Source organism: Rhamphochromis sp. 'chilingali' (assembly GCF_963969265.1).
Source record: "Rhamphochromis sp. 'chilingali' genome assembly, chromosome: 15".
Classification (NCBI taxonomy): domain Eukaryota; kingdom Metazoa; phylum Chordata; class Actinopteri; order Cichliformes; family Cichlidae; genus Rhamphochromis; species Rhamphochromis sp. 'chilingali'.
In genome coordinates, this window is record NC_137942.1 from 8,170,581 (window position 1) to 8,192,661 (window position 22,081).

Below are 22,081 nucleotides of genomic sequence, written 5' to 3' on the forward strand. Positions count from 1 at the left end.
CCCACCCACACACATATTGTTTTTGCTCAAATATCAGTCTGATTTAAAGTTCTGCCTTCTGGGATGCGTCTGTTTTTCATTTTTATCCAAGACACACACACACACACACACACACAGATATTATTCCATAAACACTAAAAAACATACACACAAAGTTCTAAAATCTTTATTTTCCAAAATCCACCCCTTTCTCTCTAATGTACAGCACTGTAAGATTTTTTTATTTTGTTTTTTGTCAATCCATCCATTTGTACAGTGTTTCCTGCTCTCTAGAGCTTTGGAGGGATACCCTGAATGGATGGTCATGTTAGCAGTTGCTCAACCTGTCACCCCTGAGAAGGCCTGGCTAATGTGACATTAGGATCTGAAAAGGCCTTAAAATTACATTATTAATTAAGTCATTGTCAACAAGGAGAAAAAAAACACACTGAAAAAATTTGTTTAAATATTCTCTTGTACTTTAAAAAAAAAAATTTCGGCAAAAACCATGTAAACAAAAAACAAAATATAAAGCAAAGCATTTGTTCTTTCCCTGTATGAGCCTACGGTAACATAATCTACTCTCTTATATGATAGCAATTCTTTATGATACAGATAACAATAGCAACTCTGGTAAAATCTCTATAGTTACTCTAGGATTTCTACATATAATTTGCCTTCTCTAGATTCTTTATATTAAGAAAATGTTTCACTTCTTTAGGTCAGAGTTCCCACTGAGCGAGAGAAACAAACAAACATACAGTGAAGATTAAAGGCTGGCTGGTTCACTGAGTAGTGCGACTGGGGAGAATCATATTAGTATGGCGAGGGAGACCCGGTGGCTTTGCCTGTCCAAAAAAAAGGCTTGGGGGATCCTTCAACACAAACGTACATTGGATCACAAGCTCTAGTAGTACATGGCAGTTATAGGGTTTTCACGACAGATGGCACTGCTGTGTCACACACAACTACACGTGTAGCACAATGGGAAATGCATAGGATTTGCTCCATTACTGTAATTTAAGAGAACATGATTTGGTATGAGCACCGAGGGAAGGATGACTTGTGTGTGCGCTCCGAGTCCTCGTGAGATCTTGTCAAGAGTCCATTTTGGCGTAAGGAAGGGTGAATGTCAACAGATATTCAGGGTGGGAGGGGGAGACGGCACACTAGCATAAACAGCAATATGACATTTGATGTTGCACTTGTGACACTTATCCAAAACACTTCACTATGACGGCAATGTTTTGCTCAGTGGAAGTCATACAAAGGGTCTTCTGCTCCACTAAAGAGTGAAACAGCAATGTCATATGGCGCTGAAGCACCCTCTCTGCAGCGCAAGAGCAGCTATAAATGGAACGGCTCAGCCCACAGTCACAACATGTGGAGACTGACCATGAGCATCAAGCATCAAGGGCAGCACCGGGACAACCCAATATTTCAAATGACTCTTCGCTGACATATCAGAGTTGGCCCTTGGCTGTGTTGGAATACATAATACATCGTTACAGGTGTTTACAGTAGAGAATAGATAAAGCCATTGATACACTGGAAACACATCATAAACATAAACATATTGAATGTATTGCTTTAAATGTGAGACTTATCATAGTCCTTAATAAACCATAATGTGATCGCTCTCACCTGATTGTTTTTTTTTCCCAAAAAAATTATCACTGAAATTGACATGGGATCATAGAACATACACAAAAAAAGCTTAATATAAACACAATTTCCATTGCTTTTTAGGTAAATTAGTTTTAAGGTGCTTTTAATGTGGTTGCCATGGCACTGTGCTTTGTTCCCGCCCACGTGTGTGTGCAGACACTGCAAGAAGATGTCAATCAAATACTGGTTGAGCAGCCTCCCCACCTACTGTCATCCAAACTTTTTATCAAGCTCTGAAATCCCATCAAGTCTTCAAGTTATCCATTGTGTTTTCATTATGTGTGCGATGTTGTGCTTGTGACCGGGGGAGGGAGGAGGGGGAGGGGGGTTGCTTTCCCTGCTGCTCATCATCTCAAGCTGAGATAATGCCAGAGAAAATCAAGGGCAACAGCGAGGTGACGAAAGCGGGGTGGAGGAAAAGAAGAACAGCAGTCATGAGGGGAAAGAAACTATGGCGTTTTGCAATATAAGACATCCATAGCAGCAGAAATGTTGTCATGCCGCCAGCTTGGCAAGAACATAATGTACAAGTTGCATTGCGTGAATGATGCACTGGGGCAAAAATCATTCTGAAGACAGATTTGCAAATTGAAAGAAAGTCAAGTTGACAGGTTGACCTTTTCTGGACTGTAATGACTGCTTAATCCTGGGGATACGGGAACGGAAAGAAATCTGGAGGGCTATGACTGTGGCTGTGACTCAGAAAGAAAAAGAGAGACGTGTTTTATTCGTAAGAGTCAAGGGCTGGGAAAACAGTATTTGGTTGAGGGCTGGAGGTGCAAAATGTTGTTAATGAGGTTTTAACACATGAGTATACTGTATGTAGTTATTGATTCACACTCTATCCACAAATAGCAGTCACTTTTATCCTTCATAAAAGCTCAAAGTTAAGTGGAGGTAATTCTCCAGACAGTTGCTTTAACAATTGCCGTATCCCAACTGCAACGTAACCTCAGCATTTGACCTCAGTTGATCCTTTAAGCGACTTCGCTGAAGACGCTGATCATTGAGAGTGGCACGTGCAACCATCTGGATTGGGATCAGCTGCTTTAATGACCTATGATGACCTTTCATCAAACCTCCAAACCAATACGTTAAAAATCTTTTATAAGAGCATCAAGTAAAGGGACCTTATTTTGTGGCAACCACACTAAACATACATCTAGACTTGTCTATATTTGTTCTCTAATAAATTACACAATAATATTCATAATTCAAACCACGTTGACCCATGAAATGGCTATAAAAGCGGCCTCAGTTCACCAGTCACTGTCTGGAGGCCTGTCCTGCTCCTTGGGTAATTTTAAGAGGAGCAGAAAGAAGGCATGATGGGGGATCTTGGCCTTTTTTAAGAACAGCTCTTAGGCATAATGGCCTTTCGAGAGTTTGAAGTTGTGCACGCTTTCCATTTTAAGTCAGGCAGGCTGCATAGTTTGCGTGTGGCCTTTGTTGTATGGGTCACACTTAAGGAGGGCCTTGGATTTGGTAAAGGGACAGGGGTGGAGCTCAAATGGGAAGTGGGTCAAGTCTTTAGTAGGGGGAGAAAATGATAGGTGTGTGTGTGGCCCGCAGGGGCCCCGGAGCAGGCCTGAACAGTGCAGGGCCCAGGAATGGGGTCTGGATGAAGGTGGTTGTACCCACTGGGTGGCGCAACGCCAGTGGGTTAGTTGCCACTGTGCACAGAGTTGGCGGAGTGAGGGGGCTGGGCAGGAAGCCAGTTGTCAAACTCTTGGTCAGCTGCTTCTGCAAGGCCAGTTTGGTCTGGAGAAAACAGGAAGGGGAATGGCAAGAAGTGAGAGAAGAACACAGTGAGGACAGAACACGTTTACTGGACAAACATGTCTCCCAAAGCCATGGCCCTTTTTCCACACAGAGCTGCAGCAGAGTAGTACATGTTCTTACTAACAGACCTGGATTCCTGATGGCTTGAATCATTAGGCACCTCTAGTTAAAATCCATATTTTGTAATAACACTGCAAAAACAGCCAACATTAAAAATGTTTTCAAAGTTTAAGCACTGTTCATGTTATTAAGCTAAAAATTAATAGACTGTGCAATCTGCATGTGCAGCGGTGCAGTAACCTTTATACGTCATTACTTAGTAACAACCTTTGGCACTTATCATAACTTCCTCGGTCCTTGCAATATGCAACGCATGTTTAGGAACCCACTGATTTTCTATGATATTCAAGTCAGGGAATGGTAATTCCCATTTCAGAAGCTTTAAGTTGAATTTTTTAGGTAGTCACAGTAGATTTTGAAGTACATTTTGGATTATTGTCCTAATGAAAAGGCCAGCGTCTTTCAGTTTTGCTCTCTTGGCAGACTGTATTAGATTTGTAGCCAGAATCTTCTGACATTTTATGGAATATTTTCTTCTGTTTATCCATGGCTTGTGCCACTGGCTGTCACAAAACCTCAAAGCAGAATATTTCCATCCTTGTTCTTAAGCCTTGGCATTGCTTTTAGTATTTCATCAAATGCTGCTCCTTTATTTACCCTTCCAAAGACATCCTTGGGTAATTGCGGCATAAGGGCCCCTCTTTTCCCTTATCTGTCTACAGCACATCCAAAAAACAACCTCTGGCTTATCCAGATGTTGCTTTTCATACTTTAAATAATGAACTTTGTGATATGGGTGTAGGTGAGGTTTTGTTTTTTTGACTCCTATATGTAGGTCCTTTTATTCATGACTGCTGCACACTGCAGTGTGCACTGCCATTTATGTGTCAGCTAAATCTTCCTGCAGCTCCTTTACAGCCATTTGCAGGGTTTTGCTATGCCTAAGATTTATCTGAATGTTTTCTTCTTCCCGTCAGATCCAAAGTTCTCCTCAACTGTCATTTTTAAAATTTACATTTCAGACAAGAAAACTTGCAAGCTGGAAGTGCTCTGACATCGCTTTACAGTCCCTGTATTTGCTTCATTTTAGCTTCACTTTTTTTTTTTTTTTTTTTTTTACTTCATAGCAGTCCCCAGGTTGTGAATTTTGATGAATCACAGAGTTTATTAAAGTCTGAAAGGACATTTTTGACCTGCTTCAGAGTCAGTTGAAGTTCAGAGACATCTGCACAAGTATGTTCAAAATAAAATAATAATAACAGTGCGTTAATGATTGAAAAATGCTCATTTTTAATGTGTTTTTGCAGAGGGGGTTTTTTGTTGTTGCTTTTTTACTTATTTTCATTTTGAAAATCAACAAAATATTAAATTATTCAGAGGTGCCTAACTTCAATAGATCTGTACACAACAGCTGAAATCTAGGACCACAGCATGGATGCACTTCAGCCTTTTTCATCAGGACAAGGGTTAAGCTGGAGGCTGTAACGCTAAAGCTCTCCAATATTAAAGGGATAGTTCTGATTTATTTTTTTTCTTAATCAATGGTCAATTGCTTTAATCACTGGCCATGATATAGCTTGAATGAGAAATCATTTACACATTTAAATACAAAAAAATAGTTTAAAACAATTTTTAAAGAAGTAAGAATGTAATATTTAGAAAATGCAAATAAAACTGATCATAAATAAATTTAGAAATTTACACAAGATGTTGCATAAATTGTAGGCAATTAAAAAAGAAAAACCTGAAACAGTCTCAAGATAAGAAACATTTAAGTCTCTGTCATGATACCAACTTTAATCACTTTAATTTCAGAACATGCTTCATCCATCATTTTGGTATGATGGCTACAATTACTGCAATATTAATGAGTCTTGGCGATAAGGAACACTGTAATCGATGAAATGAAATAACCAAAAAGCATACGTTGCCATAGTGATATTATCCTGTGAATAAGGAGCAATAGCGAAAACACAGGGTTAACTTTGAAGATACCTGGATAAGCCCAATATAGCTATATAGCACTGGCCACATGGGGAGCCATATTATTTAGTGGCATCTGCTATATTGGTATCACCATTAGCTAGTTAAAAAAGTAGCACCTCATGTAAACCATGGAAACAAATCTAAAAAAAAAAAAAAAAAATCAGAACAATCCCTTTAATGCAAACATGACTTCTTTGTGAGATCTGCTAAGTCCCCTGCCCATGGCCAGGCCTAAAGTTCAGCCAGCTGCAAGTCTTGCCTTCCAATCCAACCCCAGTCTCAGGCTCTCCTGCCACTGACCTGCGAGGAGAGGGAGGTGAGGTTGTACTGGCTGAATGCTTTCTTCATGGCAGACACAGCCACGCCTGCATAGCCACTCCATCTCACGTTCTGTAGGATGGAGGAGGGGGATGAGGAGAAGGAGAGATGGGGAGGTGTATACATGACAGGAGCAGAGAAATGATTAATCTGGAGTGCTGATTCAGGCTGCTGTTGTCAGAGCTGGTCAGTGGGGACTATTTTAGACCTGTCTCAGGGGTAGGGGACTTACTGAGTACAAAAGTGTGCTTAACCTCTATGACAGTTGCAGGCACACAAGCATGCTGCCTCACCAAAACACTGAAGTCCCTGAGTGAACCCTGTGTAAAGTGATCTGCGTGTTTGCAGTTTTCATTGAATGTTTGTCTGGGCCTGGGTCAAATCAGTTAACTGTTACAGAGAAAAATTAAAACTGTTGTTTAAAAATGCATTAGTTTACAAGCTAGACTGAAATTATTCCAGTTTTGGGAAGAACATCCAAGCATATCTGCTGTAAGAAAAGGCAATTATGCTTTGTTTGTTTTCCTTGAGTGTGTGTATGTGTGCATATTTGCATGACAGTGTTTTGTTTGCCTGTGTCTTTATGCTGAGACTTACCGCTAAGCTGGAGCTTGGCTGGCTCTTGCTGTGGGGGGTAAATTTGGGTTTGGGCGGTTTTCCGGCCAGCCTATCCTTGTGCCTTCTGCTATTCATGTGCTGCTGAGACCAGTGGAAATACCATTAGCAAGCTAACAAGAATCTGTTGTACCACAGTGGAACAACTTCAAGTGTTATCTGCTGAATTAATAATGGATAGGCATTGAGTACGACTAGGGTTGCCAACTCCCTGAAAAATAAATAAGGGACACCTCGTGGCCAGGGCCGGGCGACCCAGTTGTCTTCACCCTTCCCAGTGTGGTGAATTTTCTAGCTCTTTTTTTGTGTGTGAAATTATTTTTTTAACCATTTGACTTGAAGTTGATTTAAGTAGATGCATATTCTATTCTTTGTGATATGAACACATGTGAAACAAGTGATAATTTAGCCATTTATTTTTAGCTCAAAATGACAACATTAACACAATAAAACAGGTCTCTTTCTTGAACAGAAGCCTGTCATGCTTAACTTTTGAGAATATAAGTAAATCTTTCTTTAAAAGAACTCTGTCCTGCTTAACTTAAAATTATATAAATTAATAGAAAGCAATAGAACGAAAAATATTCTTGTAACAGTGCATTTAGTACAATTGGCTTCAGCTGAGGTATTATTTCAGCTTTTCTAATGCTAATCAGCTGCTCCTGTTTGTAAACCCGCTTGTTCCCATGATTAAGCATCTTAACTCATCATCATTATTCATCTATGTATTACTTTTATGTATTAGTCATCTATTTGTTGTAATCATCTATCCTTGCAGTTGTTTATTACACAAAATAAGTTATATTATCACACTTCTGGCCACATAGCGCTGATTTTCACTGCACATGCCCATATTAACTTTTTCCAGCCAGGTGTTTTCCTTTTCCCATTCTTCCCTTTCTCTGAGGGGAACAAACATTGCTGCTCTAATGCTGGGCTCACACTGTGCGGTTTTAGGCCCATTTTGAGACGATTTTTGAGTCGTGCGACCGATTTGGTGATCGGCCCAATTTTGGCCTTCATCGTGCGTCGTGTAGTATACGTGGGGTAACGAGAAGCGATTAACACCTCACGACCAGCTCCCGATCATCAATCGCTCGTGACGTGTCACCGCAGCCGCTCACACTGCTCACTCGCAAACACGTAAACGTCGGTGAAAAAGACGGAGCAGCACTGCTGTGCAGCGTGTGATCTGGACACAAGCGATGGAGGCACAACTTGTAGAACTTTGGAAAGCTCATCCGAGCCTTTTCGATGTGGCATCACAAAATTATCACGACCACAACAACCGTGAAAATAGTTGGATTTACACTGCTGCTCAATCACAGCTGCCTGATCAATGTTTTTCATTAGCAGTTTAGCAAAGTTGATGGTGGTGGTGTGTGTGTCTGTGTGAGTGAAAGACAGAGAGAGAGAGCGACAGATTTTCTGTTATAACCTTCATTTTATGGACGCACAGTGTGAGCACTCAGGTCGCATTAGAGCATCGGGCGGTATAGTGTGAGACCCTGCATCGTGACCTACCAACTTCTAACCCCTGCGAGTCAATCGTGCAGTTTGAAAATCGCACAGTGTCTGTCCAGCTTTAGGTGTACTGTCGTCCGAGACTTGCACCGCAGTGTCGGCGTTTGTTTCCCTGTTGGCCATGCTTCTTGTTGTGGTCATCTGTTGTCTTCCGGTATTTTCTCCGCAAGCGACCTTTCCTCGACCAATGAGATGAGCGGTAATCTGAATTGTCATACTCGAATTGTCATAAGTGTGCTGTCAGCTCATTGGTCACAAAGCAGGAGAGGGGCTGGGAATTATGTTTTCAAACAAAGCGTTAATTCCATAAACATTTATAGACTACTTTTGATTCTCACTGTATTACGGAACAAAGTGCGTCCCTTATTAGCTCAATACGGGACGTGTACTTTTGTTTCGAAATACAGGACGATTCCGTATTTTAAGGGACGGTTGGCAACCCTAAGTACGACTGAAGTGAAGAGAAATTACATCACATTACTTTCTACCTCTGCCGCGCTCCTTCTCTGTCTCCAGTACTTAAAGGGTACGTCCTCATGGGATAGAGGTTTATATAAGACTGGTGAAATGCATTTAAGGCTAAAGCAGTCTGGGTGCTGACACATGACAACATATCCTGCATCTTTTCCACTCCAGCATATACAGTCCCACGACACAGATGTAGCAGTAAATGAACATCAAACGCAGAGAAATTCAATCTCAGCCCGGTTTGATGTTGGTATAACCAGAGCAAATAGAGAAAGCTTTTGCAATAATGAGAGGTAAATAATTGCTCAATGAGGAGTTAGTTAAAGCATCAGATGGTATCTGTGTAAAAATAACAGCTTGAATCTATTCTGCACTTACAACCTCCTTTCAATTGCTTGATTCATGCATCCGTAAATGAAGCAGCTTTGATTTAAGTTTGCAGATTTCCCCCATCAAGGTGACGTTAAAATTGTCTCCCGGATCGAGTAATGTCTTTAAAATCTCATTATTCATATTTATCACTTTAATGCACATCATTTTTTTTTAGCTTTTATAACTGTGACATTACAGGGCAATGTGATTTAAGTTCAATATGCAATATTAAACCCTCGGTGTCTGGGGTAATTGTGTGTGCAGACACTTTTGTTTTCTAATTAATTCTGTGGCCACATCATCTGTCTGTGAATGTGAAGTAATTATACAGTATGCAACATTTTATCCGAGTGGCATGATTGGGCTAGAGTGCTTTTCCCTGCAGAGTCAATAGCACTCTTATGTCCTTTTGAACAAAATCCTACCAGGTTAGCAAGATTCTCACTTAGTATGCATTGAGAAACCTGCAGGACTTTCCCAAGCCCATGTTTCCCTCCTCATATTTCATTTTATACCACACAAGAAGGATAAATAAGTCTGAGAGTGTTAGATCTTGAATTTTGTCCCCCTGCCCTCCTACATAACAGCAGAAACCTGTGATGCCCTTTGTGGTGCTCGTGTTAAATACGTTTCTTTTTATTTATGCCAACTCTTATGCGATGTGAACAGTACCTCCTTTACAGGGCAAAAGGTGTAAATGATACATTAGTAATTATTTTACCTGACTCAGTTGGGTCTCAGAATTCACAAAGATCTCACACACTTCACACTGGAAGTTCTTGCTGGGAACTCCAACGCTGCCTTTGCTGCCCAGCCGCTTACTCTTGCAGCCTGCACGAGCTGCCACCACTTTGCCCCTGCGTCGTGGCAGAACACTGTGACCCTCCAGCATCAGTTTGTGCTTTGTACCTAGTATAGACAGCAGAGAGTTGGCAGGTAGGTTGTAGTGTGAGTATATAATTTGGTAACACTGAACCAAATGTTGAAAATGTGAAAAAAGATTTCAGAACATTTCTGTTTTCAAGAAAAAAAGTGCAAGCCTCAAGGTCACACATCACGCTCTTACCGCTGTTATGTGCTTCCAGTTGGGAGATTGAGTTTACTGTGACTTTACAAACAGGACAATGGAGGTGAGCTTTGCTCTTCTTGGGGTCTTTGTCATCATCTGTACCAGGCACCCCATTTGTGCTCGATGTGTTGGCACAAATGCCTGACTCATTGGTTGATCCCACAGCATCTGGGACTTCAGGGGCACTGGTATCTGAAGCTGTCTCAGAGAGCTGTGAAGAAGGCGAAATCTGAGGGGGGGAAAGAGTGACCAGCTCCATAGAAGAAACCTCAGATACAGGTGTCAGCATAACCGAGCTCTTGGGATTCTCCTCGGGCTTCACCTCCAGGTTGGCTGATTCTAGATCAGACTGAAGACCTGTAAAAACATTAAGAACGGAAAGAGAACAATAGCTGACTATTATTATTTAACAGTATTCAACAAATACAGTTTAATCCCTCTGAGCTCAGTGGAGAGATTGTTTTTTGTTCACATTAGCTTGAAGCAATTGGCCAAAAAGAACAAATATCACTGATGGTTCGTCATGAACATGTTGCATCACTAGTTATTATTTTGCTTGACATCACTACTACATAATTCACTGAAATTCATTGACATTGGTAGCCTATTACTGTGTGGACACCCTTTAACAAATAAATAGAAGTTTATTTCAATGCCTTGTTTATTTCTTCCTCTATGTCTAAAGTACAGTGTATGTGACATTTAGAGGTCTAATTGGTTAGAACCTACCCATACACTCCTATGAAGCCTAAAAAGTGGAAATGTAATTACTTGTTAAACTTGTAATGAATAGTTGCATTTGCAAAGTATCATTTCCTGGGCTGACTACAAGCTGTTTGATCAGAATTAATATAATCTCTACAGAGCATGATACTGCCTGAAAAACAATCAGACGCGCACAAAACCTAACATACAACGAACAGGAATATACAGTCACCAGATGAAAATCTTCAAAGAAACATTTTTTTCATGATAAAGTGATGAAAGCCAGGTTAATAGAACCTATCATGTGGTAGCCTTGAGGAATTCTCTGATATAGTATCAGCTTTTGTTTTAAATCATGTGGAACAGACTGGATTACACTTGGCTTAGGTGAGTAAATGCCATCAGCCTCCTCCCATTCTTCTTTCTCTCTTTCCCCTTTTTCGTCCTCCCTCTCCATTCAAATATCAAGTGGACCTGGAGTCTTAGTCAAAATAAACAAACCCATCGACTGCTGGCCCCATAAGTAACTGGAGTTCCATTACACGTCTCCCCTTCACCCCATGGCCCTCCCGAGGGAGTCACGCACTTCACCCCAGAGCACTGTGTGCTACGCTCAATGAATATCTCCATTTTCATTTGGAGAGTGTTCATTCTTTCTTTCTTTCTCTCTCTCTCTCACACACACACACACCACCCTCCGTGCAACTGCGCTCCATTGATTTTTCCTTTTTACGTCCCAGAGTAAATTCATCATTGGAGATAAGGGTCTTCCTTTCTCATTACTACTAAAGAAAAAGAAACTATATAGAAGCAAGATTAAACAGTCCCCTTGGTGTAATGAGAGTGACCCTTGAGGGATCTGAGCTCCTCTTGAGGGGGGTGGGGGCAGGTATGATCCTGAGTGTTGGTGAAAGACTGGGCCACCTGAGAAGTCTCTAGAGGGGAGTGATACTGATCAGTGGATTAAGCAGAGGAAGACATGGAGGTTGGTGGGAATCAAAGCCCTCAAAAATCCAAGGATTTAGATCATGAGGTACCTCACTCTGTGCTGCTGGATGAATATCAAATACCCCTGCTGAGTTTCGGCAGGGGTAAGATCTCCATTTTTAGAAACACTACATTTCAACAGCTAAGAAAACCTTTACTCTTCCACCATTAGCGCTGAAATAAGTCTAGAATTCATGCAATTATTCAACATGAAACTGGTGCCCATTTTGGTAATTTATTAAGACAAACTAACTAGATTTCTGGCACCTAAAGAATAAAATGCTGAAGAAGTCGAATTTAACAAATTAAATATTTAGATCCAGATTTGACTAGGGGGTGGCATGGTGGGACAGTAGTTAGTATTACCCTCTCACAGCAAGACTAATGTAGGTTTGAAGAATCTTGTCTCTATCTGAAGTTTGCATGTTCCCTGTGTGGGTTTGTGCCAGGTTCCTTCTACAGCATAGTGAAATTTATGATTGATTAATTAGTGACTGTTTGTAGGTGTGGAATAGAGCATACTATAATTAGCATCTTTGTGTTAGCCCCATGAGTGAATCTGTGAATCTGTCCAATGTGCATCTAATAATAGGTGGATGTGCCAAATGGTACCTGTAACAATTTTGATGAGCAGTATTTCCTTATATTAATGCCATGACTTTGCCACGCATCCAAAAATGCCTTTTGTGTCTCATTGTCATTTGTCCCATTTGTCCTCTGACTGTTTACATTATAAGCAGAGACCAAAACTAGCAAAATATCAGATCAAAGGCGAGCTCTTAGCAGGCCTTCTGTGGAGCAGAACTACAGAGCAGCAAATTATGGATCACTGATATGCAGGTAATCATCATATTTCTTTAATCTGAATAGGACTTAATCTATTAAATAGTTAATCTTTTGACAGTCTAGTTTAATAAAACAGGTTTTAATAGCTTTTAGATCTCTCAATTCAGCAGACTGATCCGCTGAGAACTTTAACCACTGCCAAAATAACAAAAAAATATGGACACTGGCGTCATTAAACACAAATTCTCTTACACATACAAGTGCCGAGCACTTGATTTAGCAGGCAAGTGCTGATTCAAGGCAGCTTCAGAGCATAAACAACTTCTCTGGGGAAAACTCTTGCCTTTAAATCATCATTACTGGTGACAGACATAGTCCCAGCAAAGACAGGTTCAACAGTGGAGTCAATCAAAGCCAAAGGTGATTGATGCTTGTCATGATTGATGCCGGCTCTCTGTCTCTTAGCACCAGGCTGGTGCTCTCTTCACTTGCTCAGTCGCTGCCCTTTGTTAGGATAGGACATGGTTTATAAGCATCGATTAGTGCCCTTTGTACAACTCCCTGTCCTTTCTGAATGTATGGACTGTTGAGGTTCCCTCCAAGAAAGGATAGTTTGTTTTAAAGTGAAAGAAATTTAAATTTTTGTAAGCAAGAAGAGCACTTTTGATCATTTGAAGTCATGAAAAGAAATCCACATTTTGACAAAATACATTTTCCTAAGAGTTTATAGATATGTTTTTCATACATTTTTCTTTTTAATACTTGTTTTGTAAATGATAAACTGGCTCGAAATGCCCTCAAGCCATGATCCAGTTGGATATGTTTTTGGCCTTATCCGTGCATAAAGAGATTTCTATGGATTCTATGAATCTTTTAATGTTATGTGATAATGAAATCCTCACTGAAATTCAAGCTCTCTCTTTCGCACAGAGGTGAATCCCTGTCCATCTTTACATTTGAAAGATTCAGCCTCTCTGTGATGCGCTCTTTTGAATAGGCAATCACATTACTTAACACAAATGGCTGTGTGAAGTTCTACAAGGCGTCTTTTGTTAGCATCACACATTTTTTTTTTTTTCAATTTTCATTGCTCCTGACTAAACTTCAGCTGTTTTTATGAAATCTAATATTTTTGCTTTTAAAAGACTGGGACATTCTGTTTTTAATCAACATTTCAAAGCACTTTTTGAAAGCAAAGTTGTACAACATTTGTCACTGCACCTCTAAACAACAAATATAAGTTCATTCTACAGAATAACATTGTTTGCCACTGCCTTCCTAACTGCACTGTTTTCTGAACTCACACAATTATGGCTAGATTTACACAATGAAATCACAACACTGTGGCTCGGGTTAAAAGCAGTACTTCATTATCCTCAGAAGACCTTTGTCATCATGGTTACAATAATTACCAACTAGATGAGGTGGTCAGACTTTAAAGAAACCAACATGTTGTGGGATGGTTACCGAAACATGCATTTATGTCTCACCCTGCTATACTGTTATGAATGCATGTGTCCTGCTATTATTGGTTCTCTTATTTGTGCTGTGAAAAGGCTTAAACTTTAATTACCCACACCACTCCATGGTGGCAATTCTCCAAATTTTCTTGGAAAACATCTTGTGTTTAATATACACTTTGAACCCCATCCAGTGCTGATGTCGAGAGGTGGCGCACGAGTAGTAAATGTCTACGGTGTCTAAATGTGCATATAGGCATTTTCTAATGAGGCTGAGGAGGCTGACCTTGTGGGTTGAGAAGAAATCTGTTTACTCTGAGCCAGGGAGCCAGAGTGCTAAGAATAGCAGACAGGTGTGTTATTGGCTCCTGATGGCACACAATGTGGGCATTAGCCTCAGACAGCTCCTCACCAGCCTTTACTTTCATGGCAGATATAACTCATTTCATAGAGTGTTAATTTGTAGCACTATTCCATTACAGTTTGGCATTGTGGTGCATGCCAGCACTGGCTCGCACTGCTGCATTTCAATTTCACATTAGGCCAATCACACAATTGGGCTTATTAAAGAGTGTTCCTCCTCACAAAATTGCTTTAGAACTGCAAAATTATTCACAGCATAAAAACTAGCATTGACTTATGTACTTTCTCTCTTCACTGACCCCCTCCTCCATGTTCTTTCTCTTTCTCGTATTCTTTCCCTTTTCCCTCAGTGTTCTTCATTCATTTCATCTTATCTTTCATTTCCCACTCATCATCTCATTTCGTCTCTGCTGTTGCATTCCTCTTTCAGAGCTCTCCTTTGCAACAGCGGAATATTAAAATGATATTTGATGAGAGCGTTATCAGACTCAAAAAGTGCTCCAGGCAAAAAAAAAAGTGTGTGTGTATGTGTGTTCATGTGCATGTGGACATGTCTGTCAGATGGGATGAAGTGGAAAAAGTCTCTTTCCAACCCCAGCACCTTCATATCTCGTCTCTGATTTTCCATCTAGCATCCAAGAGTATTTTGAATTTCTGCCTAGACAGTGATCTTCTCTAGGGGAGGAAAGTAAAAATCTAAAAGACAGAGGGGGGAAAAGTGTTCTGGCTCTTCTCCATTCCCATCAGCTGTGATGGATAAATGAAAAGTGTGGACCTAGACAAGAGCAACATGAGATGGTAATGGGCTCACTCTGCAGTCAAAATGCCACCGGAGCAATTCATGCTCTCTGAGGTAAAGTTGCAGCTGTGCGGTGAGAAAAAGTCAACATTCATTTTCTGTTGAAAGAAAACCAATGCACTTCTATTCCTTTATCACAAGTTAAAATGTCTATATTTACACTGCCAGTGTGAAAACATTTGAACTTTTTCTAAAAGAAGATAAGTGCCTTTGATGTCTTCTAACTTTATTTTCTATTTGACAGCCCATTAAATGAATGCTCTCACCACAATCTGGAACCCTCTCAATTCTGGACAAGCAATATATGGTTTTCTTTTCATGCTGCACAGATACACCAATTCTGGTTCTGTAACTACCCTCTGCATCTAACTGAGATTGAGAGAAGAGAGCATAGAGTAACTGAGGTGAAGTCAAGCAGTCGAGGCAAAGGGGGTAAAAATGGCCCCAGTAAGGCTTTGATCGATCCCAGTCTGCCCCTGAATTTTCACAGCATTTCTTTATCCCAGATTTTTCCCCATTCCCATAGCATCTGAGCCTTCCATCCATCACAAGGCACAAAGACAGAGGACCAGTTCAGAAAAGTTCTAGGGGAAAAAATGTGAGTTACAATTTCAGAGGTCTGAATTTATAGTGGGGATAGGAGGCCAAGAGGATGAGGGATAAGGTGTACAGAAGATATAATCTCAAAGTGTAACACACTGGAGCTGAGAGAAAGGGATAAAGGTGGCCAAGATATGGAGGGGGATGGAAACTGTCAATAATGTGAGAAGCAGATTGGTTGATGGGGTTTAGAAAGATGCAATGGAGCAGAAGAGGAGTTAGAGGAATCAAAGAGTGATAGAGTGATATCAAGAAGGTGGAGAGGATTGGAGAAGGATCGGTTACAAATAGCACACTCTTGCAGATGCCTTTGTCCCATCTTTCTGCCACTATACCTACTTGTTCCCTCCTCTAAGCAAGTATCCATAAGTGTGGGAAGGGCTGCCTCAGATGTAGATGTCTTGCTTATGTCCCGCTCTCGTTCCCGGTCTCTGTCTCGGTCTCGCTCTCGCCCTGTGGATGAGGACTCCCCAGCTCGTCGCTGCCTGTTTTTCTGGGCCTCCATGGCTTTGAGTTTACGCGCGTGCTTGTGACCTTTATAGTGGGCCTCTGCTTGGTTCTGTGGGAATATGAGACAAAAACAGGGAAAAAAGGAAAATCAGAAATTACTTCATGAATAATCTGCTAGAAAGACTGGAGTTCGCGTGCAATAACTGTTAAAATGCACGCCTGGAATATTCACTCTCTCACAGGCATACGCGGGCGGCAAAGAGTAGAGTCTGTTTCTACCTGATAACAGTGCTGGCACGTTGGGAGGCCAGAGGTATAATTGCATGTGCAATATGCAACAAGAGAGAGGATTCCATCTCTACAACTAGCCTAAAAATGCTAACTGTGAGAATCAGCCTCTGCAAAACCTGGACGCATCTGGCAGTACATGCTAATGTCACACACATCTGAGCGCTCGTGAGCACGCACAAACCCACAAATACGGATCAGACTCAAAACACATTCTGACTGACTGCGCTGCAGCAATAAACACGCAAGTTTCTCTCCGGGCGGATTTACCTTCCCATTTGCATCACTCTCACGACCTCGGTTCAATCCCAGAACAAAGCCCCTGTTGTCAGAGTAAGCATGGATACATACGAAAAGAAAAGAAATCGATAAAGAGATCACTCATTAAAAGAGAAGATAAATTCTCTTCAGAGCGTAGTCTGGATAGAACGTAGGTACAGAAGGGAAGATTTCAGACCCATAATGAGAGAAAATCACAAATAACATACATGAATTGGAATTTACACAAATTAAATACAAATCACAAAAACACCTATTTTTTTTAAAAATGCGAACATTTCCAAACACACTTTTTTGTAGCACGGTATGATGCAGCTGTTTCTCAAACACATCAAAGTTTATTCTTAAGCTTCTAATTTAACACTTCCTGAAGAAACAACTCATGCAAATCCTCAGGTACTAAACAACTTGCATGAAAAGAGAGCTGACATTTATCTGAAGGACTCCCTAGTGAGAAATAAATACATGCAACAAGAAGATATGAGACTTGTAATCTCATTAAGGCCTTTTCAATAGGATCAAAATGCTGATTTAACCGATTACCTGAGAATGAACAATAGATTAGTCCTAAGCCAGCAGTTCCTAACCTTTTTCATCTGATGTATCCCACAGGCCTCTCAGATGGAATCAAGTACCCCTTTGCCACCAACTGTTATTAACATATATAAGTGGATATTGTTAAAGTGTTTTTCCATCCAGCAGAACAAGCAATGTTATTTCAGTTGGATTTAAGCTAATTATTAACCCAACTAAGATATATACACTCCCGGTCATTTAATTTCATTTGCTTGTTAACACAAATATCTAATCAGCCAATAACATGGCAGCAACTCCGTGCATTTAGACAAGTAGACATGATTAAGATGACCTGGAGAAAATTTAAATTGAGCATCAGGACAGTTAAAAAATGATTTAAGTGACTTCAAAAGTGGCATGGCCAGGTTGTTGTTCCCAGACATGCTGTATTTCCGAAAATGCTAATCTACCGGCATTTTCCCACACAACCAGCTGTGGGGTTTACAAAGAATGGTCAGAACTGCAGTTCTCGGTGCAAAAATGTCTCGTGGATACCAGAGGTCAGACTAGAAAGGACAGACTGCTTTGAAAGCAACAGTAACTCAAATAACACTCCTGATAACTAAAGAAAGCATAACAGCATGAGCGAATGCATAGCATGTTCAACCTTGAAGATGAGCTATAACAGCAGAAGACCATACTGGGTGTCACTTCTGAGGTTTCATTTTGCATGGGCTCACCAAAATGGGATAATAGAAGATTACAAAAATATCGCCTGGTCTGACGACTCTCTATATCTGCTGCTACATTTGGATGGCAGGGGCAGAACTGGCAGAAACTATATGAAAACATGGATGCGTCCTGCCTTGTATCAGTGGCTTAGGCTTCTGCTGGTGGTGTCGTGCATTATTTACACGCAAATGTCTATGAATCCTCTTGCTGATCATACTGACCTTTTAATTACCACAGCGTTCCCATCTATTGATGGCTGCTTTGAGCAGGATAACACGCCATGTCAAACGGCCTCCTCAGTTTCCAGATCTTAATCCAACAGAGCACCTTTGGGATGAGAGGGAACAGGAGATTCCCAACATAGATGTGTAGCTGACAAATTTGCAGCAACTGTCAGTATGCGCCCAAATCTCTGAGGAATGTTTACAGCATCTTGTTGAATCTGTGCTACGATGAATTAAAGGCAGTTATGAGACAAAATGTGGTCTAACCCAGTATTCGGAAGCTGTACCTAATAAAGCATCTGGTGAGTGTTTGTTTTTCCAAGTTATCCATTACGTTTGGCTTTTTCAACAATGTATCACTTTTAAAGATTTCAAGTCTTTACAGTTATTCTTAGCTACGTATTTCTTCCAAACAAATCTTTACCTGGATTAGCTGGATTAGCAATTACATGGATACCATCAACTGTTAATCAATAAATTCCAGTGGACCGTTTCCATCATTGACCTCTATTTTTCCCTGCTACTCTATTTAACATCTTTGTTTAACAAGATATTTGAACTGTTTATGCATCCTTTTAAATTGAACTGCTTTGGTTTTAGTCCTACTTTCAATCATTTATTAATTTTTTTTGACCAATGCTTTTTTTGTTTATTCATTTATGCATTCCTTTTGGCTGTCTGTTTCAACTGCTTATTCATTAATTTTAATGAACAGTAACTTTTGTTCTCCAGCCTGTTCAGGTCCACTCAGTTCTTTAATTAAAATTATAATTTCAGTTTTATACTTTTATTTTATTTATTTATTTTGTTGGATTAGTTGAACAAATCTTTGCATATACCCTGTGGCAACAAAACTCCCCCTGGGATATTTCTACCACTGATTGCGAGTCACTGCCATGAGCAATAATTAAGTTTACTGCTTATGCAGTATCGTGGCAGAGATATAAGGTCAGTGGCACACACATACACAACCACTACCAGCCTACAGTAAACAACAGAAGTTGGACTATAGAGCGTTAACCATGTATGCGTAGCCACCATAACGTGTCCGTCAAAAGATCTGTAAAAGGAACTCAAATACCTCAGCACGTTGTCTGACTGATTTGCAGTGAAAAGGCTTCAGTGCTTGGCTTCACAGCTTGATTTGACGAATTCTGCTGGTGAGCCCTCCACCATTTGCTTCTCCATCCAACTGAGACTCAGTGGAGGCTTGAAGGACAAGGTGTGAAATGAGCTTTGGTTTTCACCACCCCAGCAGCGAGACTACAGGGAGATACAGTTTCTTGTCCCGTGATTAAGAAATCGCTGCGATAAAAGGAAACACAAGGCTATATTCTGCCAGACATATGTTGTGGGGGTGTGAAAAGTGCCCCATCCCATAGCTCTGAAATACTGCGAAATTGTCTCATCCAATAATGACTTTCTTGTAGGAAAGGAAACTGACAAACAAGTGAAGTTGTTTTGCCAGTTGGTTTGTTTAATTCAGCAAATGCATAGCTCCCCCATTTCATTAAATTGATGAATTAACTTTTCATTATTTCCTTAAATTACAAGTATAGGGTCAATTTATAAATACAGGCAGCCAATGTTCCCTCTAAGCTTCGGCACGTGCACAATTGTGCACTGCTGGCACGGTCTCTGCGCACAGAAAATCTGTGTTGCACACAAAAAAAAATCTAACCTGAATTGAAATTAAAATAAATACGTTAACAATTCTCTTTTGCAGTGTTAGTCAGTGAGTGACTGGCTGCTCCAGTATGGGATTAGAACGATGCCACCTTATCCCATAGTCCAGCCAGTGATGCTCTTCACATTCATATATATGCAGCTAATCAACGTCGACAGGCTATGACAGCGTCCTTATGTGCCGACACCGGTGTTTTAGCTAGCAAAGCGGCGTGGCTGATGTGGAGTGAAGCCACGTTAATGACAACGTGTACAACCATTGGAGATGTGAGCAGGACAGACGGAACAATTGACGGAAAGAGTGTGGACTATACCACGATTTAAAAACTGTTATAGTTTGTAAATTGTGTTGATAGGACACGTAAAACCATAGTTATGATAAAAAATAGATGCAATGTTTGGTTTTCTTCCTGAATACTATTGTTGTTTATATTTACTGCGGGAAGAAACTGTAAAAACGGTGTTTTATAAGGAAAACGCTTGAAAGCACTCTCCGCCTGTAAGCGAACCCCTCCCACCCTTTCCTATTGGTGGACTATGTGGACCAATCAAAAAGTGATATGGCATTTAGATGTTTAGGAAGAGGGAAGTTTTAGGAGTGACTGCGGTGTTTTGAGATGTGAGAGGTTTGCGACGTTTAGCGCAAATCTTGTGTAGTTAGTGTGTAGTGTAGTCAATAGTTTTGTTGTGTGTGTCAGAACAATGAGGCGACTGCTGAATGTTACAGGTGTTACAGGAGTGATACATCTCCTGTTGTCAGGCCTGCAGGTATCAGGCTTGGGATGTTCTCCTTTATCTCATAGTGGACAGAAATTATGTGTTGGAGTGTCATAAATAATTTGTGTGGCATCAAATTTGATGCAGAACACCTGATTGTTCTGTAAATATTTTGAAATGTTTATTTAAAAAACCGCCTTGGCTGCATTTTTAGGTAAACAGCTGCAAAAAACTTTGTTTGCATAACTCAGTTACTTTTTTGAAGAAGTAACTATATAATTAATTGCCCAACATTGGTCATTATAAACTGTATTTTGCAGACAGAGAGTCACAGGACTCTCTCCCAGACCACAGACTCATAATACAAGTCAGAGCAAAAAATGAAAAAAAAGTTGTGTTTTCAAAATTGGAGTTCAAGTTATTTTTTACTTCCAATAGTGTTGACATACTACACAGGTCATGAACAAGATCTTTTTTTACATTTTCATTGTAAGTGGGCTAAAGCAGTTAATTAAAAGTAGTCTAACATAAATGTAAATGCTGTAATTTGATTATTTTAATAAACCATGTAACTTGGATGGATTCAATGCTGGCATGACCACAGTGCACACGTCTGCTGTTGCTCACAGTGGTCCAAGGGACCGCTCAGGGAGTTTGTGTGTTCGCTCAGACACATGAAAAATTAGAGGGAACATTGGAGGCAGCCAAATCTTATTGTAAAATGACAACATGTTATATGGCAAACACAAGGAAGAATATAAAACATCTTTAGCAATTATTCTCCACACTTTCAGTACCCTCACCTTCCAATAACATTACACAAGTAATATAAACCAAACTTTACTGTAAACTCTTTATTCTCTATGACCTTCTTCTCCTCAATCTAGACCAGAATTGTTTGTTTCTTTGTCCATGAACTCCCCCTAAACCATTAGGAATTAAGCATCGAAAGTAACCACACAAACATCTTACACACCTGGAGGTTCTTAGCTATAACGGATGTTATGACTTGGCTTGGCAGCCTCCTAGCAACAGGCTAAAGTGACCTGTTTGTGCATTTATGCACCTATAATACCTTAGAAATCCATTCTATCATTTTTATTTCACAATAATAAGACCTTCTCTATGTCCATAAAAGTTGAACTATACATTATATATTGTGACATTATCACGTTGCCTAGCAACCACCTAGCAATGGGCTAAAACGACACATTTTTAGTAAATGAACAACATCTACCACCCCTGTGTTTTTTAAAAAAGCTTTTCGCTGTGTGATCAAGTATATTAGTTCACCAATATACTTAGTGTAGTACTTAAAACAAATAATGTTAAAAATTCAGTAGAAGCAATTAATGGTCCAAATACACTGAAAAAAACTATAATAGCTAAATCAGTTTTGGGAAATGAACTTTTTTGACTTCTTGCCAACTGAGACTTATTCTACTCTCATTTCAATAGAGACTGGTGACAAAAACATGTCATAAGAAGTTGCTGGTTTTCTGTGTGTCAATTGGATTTATATCTGGTGACAACAACTTATAAGCTCACATAACACTTAGTGACCCCTCATGCCTTACGGATGGAACCTCTTCTTATCCTCAAGGTGACCAGAGCCATGAAAATAGAAATATTTTTATGCAAAATGGGG

The 22,081-nt window shown here is 40.2% G+C and overlaps 1 protein-coding gene across 3 annotated transcripts in view; it reads right to left on the reverse strand.

Moving 5' to 3' along the window:
• The window catches only part of znf385c (zinc finger protein 385C), a 163,541-nt gene continuing 141,460 nt past the window's right edge, over positions 1-22,081 (reverse strand). Inside the window, exons 5-10 of one of the 3 annotated variants that reach the window (XM_080904758.1) lie at positions 15,881-16,100; positions 9,839-10,198; positions 9,494-9,681; positions 6,391-6,492; positions 5,776-5,865; positions 1-3,408 (exon numbers count right to left, since the gene is read on the reverse strand). In XM_080904758.1, coding sequence (XP_080760884.1) covers positions 3,178-3,408; positions 5,776-5,865; positions 6,391-6,492; positions 9,494-9,681; positions 9,839-10,198; positions 15,881-16,100 — 1,191 coding nt within the window. In that variant the 3' untranslated portion in view covers positions 1-3,177. The remainder of the gene's footprint in view (positions 3,409-5,775; positions 5,866-6,390; positions 6,493-9,493; positions 9,682-9,838; positions 10,199-15,880; positions 16,101-22,081) is intronic. The other 2 variants (XM_080904759.1, XM_080904760.1) reach the window with 2 other exon arrangements.